The sequence below is a fragment of the Loxodonta africana genome, chromosome 15 (genome assembly GCF_030014295.1).
Source record: "Loxodonta africana isolate mLoxAfr1 chromosome 15, mLoxAfr1.hap2, whole genome shotgun sequence".
NCBI lineage: Eukaryota > Metazoa > Chordata > Mammalia > Proboscidea > Elephantidae > Loxodonta > Loxodonta africana.
Genome location: NC_087356.1, coordinates 28,331,157 through 28,333,623, shown reverse-complemented (window position 1 = coordinate 28,333,623; position 2,467 = coordinate 28,331,157). Strand labels below are relative to the sequence as shown.

General features: G+C 67.6%; 1 protein-coding gene across 1 annotated transcript; it reads left to right on the top strand.

Moving 5' to 3' along the window:
• The first annotated feature begins 265 nt into the window (after positions 1–265).
• Positions 266–2,125, top strand: EGR4 (early growth response 4). Its single transcript, XM_003413681.2, has 2 exons — positions 266–413; positions 810–2,125. Exons 1-2 carry the CDS (start codon positions 281–283, stop codon positions 2,123–2,125), a joined length of 1,449 nt encoding a protein of 482 aa, XP_003413729.2. The 5' UTR covers positions 266–280.
• The last annotated feature ends 342 nt before the right edge of the window (positions 2,126–2,467 follow it).

Below are 2,467 nucleotides of genomic sequence, written 5' to 3'. Positions count from 1 at the left end.
AGAGCCAGAGCCGCCGCTGCTATATAAGTGGGGGGGCTGCGGGTTGGGGGAGCCTGGCTGCGCTTTGGAGAGGCGAGAAGCCACCGCCCTAGGCCGGTCCCTGCGAGCGAGGCCGCCGCGGTCCTCTGGCCCTTTTCCCAAAAGCAAGCGCTCAGACCCAGGAGCTCGGGCGCCTGGGTCTGCGCATCGAGGGGCGCCCCGACCGCTGGCCTCCTCTCCACCCGCGCGCCCCCAAATCCAGCGGGTGAGGCCCCGGGCGCCCCGCAGCAGCCGCCGCGCCATGCTCCACCTCAGCGAGTTTTCTGGCCCCGACGCGCTCCTGGTCAAGTCCACCGAGGGCTGTTGCGCGGAACCCAGCACCGAACCCCGGCTACCTGCCAGGGACACTCCAGCGGTGAACGGCTACCCCGGAGGTAAGGAGCGTGGCCGGGGATGCTCAGTCGGCAGCTCAGCGCGGGGGCGCACGGTGCCTAAGAGCGGGCAGGGATTGGGACACAGGAGCTGTGGGGGTAGCGGCCGCCGGAGGCGCGGAGGTACTGGGGCGCGCACCCCCATTCCCATTTCCAGAGGGCCACCAGCGCCTCCGCAGGAACTTGTGCACGCATCAGGGCGTCCTTTTGCCTGTGCACGTGTGTTTTGCGTGTGCATGTTTGTCCGTGCGTCTTGGAGCGTATGCCGGGCCCTTGCCGTATCGGAGTGTGCAGAAGGCACTTTGTGTCCGTGCGCACCAAGGACTTCGTGGGCAGGGGCTGCGGACTCGGAGGCGCGCCCTTTGAGGTGCCCAAAGTTGATTCCTGCTCTGTCCTCAGCAGGCGACTTCTTGAGCTGGGCTTTGAGCAGCTGCGGCGCCGGGGGAAACTTAGCCGACTCCTGCTTCCTGGAGGGGCCTACGCCCACGCCCCCTCCCAGCCTCAGCTACAGCGGTAGCTTTTTCATCCAGGCCGTACCTGAACACCCGCACGACCCAGAGGCACTCTTCAACCTCATGTCAGGCATCCTAGGCCTCGCACCCTTCCCCGGCCCCGAAGCGGCAACATCCCGGTCCGCGCTGGACGCCCCTTTTCCCACGGGTTCCGACGCTTTGTTGCCGGGTCTGCCGGATCTTTACTCCCCGGATCTGGGCGCTGCCACCCTCCCAGAGGCGTTCTGGGAGGCTTCGCCCTCCGCAGGCGCTCCTTCGCAGTGCCTGTTTGAGCCGCAGCTCTCCCCGCCCGACGTCAAGCCGGGCCTCCGAGCGCCTCCGGCCTCTCCAGCGCTTGACGCTGCCTCGGCCTTCAAGGGCCCCTATGCGCCCTGGGAGCTGCTCTCTACCGGGGCCGCAGGGAGCTGCGGGTTACAGGGAGGCTATCAGGCCTCCCCCGAGGCCCGTTTCCCCGCGATAGGAACCAAGATTGAAGACCTGCTGTCCATCAGCTGCCCCGCAGAACTGCCGGCCGGCCCGGCCAACAGACTCTACCCCGCGGAGGCCTACGACGTTTTCCCTCTGGTTCCTGGTGACTTAGGGGAGGGGACCGAGAGCCTCCCGGAGCTCCTGACCGCACCTGGTGGGGAGGGTGGGGGTAGCGGGGACGGCGGAGAGTTTCTGGCCAGTACACAGCCTCAGCTATCCCCGCTGGGTCTCCGCGGCGCCGCGGCGGACTTCCCGAAACCTCTGGTGGCGGACATCCCCGGAGGCAGTGGCGTGGCTGTGCCTCCCGGGCCGCCGCCCTCCGCATTCACCCCGGCCAAGGCGCGACGCAAAGGGCGCCGGGGCGGCAAGTGTAGCGCTCGCTGCTTCTGTCCGCGGCCGCATGCCAAAGCTTTTGCTTGCCCGGTGGAGAGCTGTGTGCGCAGTTTTGCGCGCTCCGACGAGCTCAACCGCCACCTGCGCATCCATACGGGCCACAAGCCCTTCCAGTGCCGCATCTGCCTCCGCAACTTTAGCCGCAGCGACCACCTCACCACGCACGTGCGCACCCACACCGGCGAGAAGCCCTTCGCCTGCGACGTGTGCGGCCGCCGCTTCGCGCGCAGCGACGAGAAGAAACGGCACAGCAAAGTGCACCTCAAGCAGAAGGCACGCGCTGAGGAGCGGCTCAAGGGCCTCGGCTTTTACTCGCTGGGCCTCTCCTTCGCCGCCCTGTGAGCGAGATGAGTTTGTAGGTTGGGGCGCCGCCGCCAGGCGCGCACTAGAAGACCACGTCCCTCCCTTCCCCCCTCCCCCCGCCACCGCCCCCCTTCCCACCTCTTCCCTGCGCGCCCCTGAGCGAGCCTCAGGTCCCGCCTTCAGTTTCCGTGAAGCACTTGCCACACATGTCTCGTTCAGCACCAGCTCCGCGGACAGCTCCCGCGGTTTGTGAGCGGCCTTAGCCGCCAGCCGCGCTTTGGCGAAAGTCCTCTCAGGCCATCCACTGAGTAGGCACTTCCTTGGGACTCAAGACAGTCTTTTGTATCTGGCGCACGCCCCACGCCTTCCCTATGGCCCCCA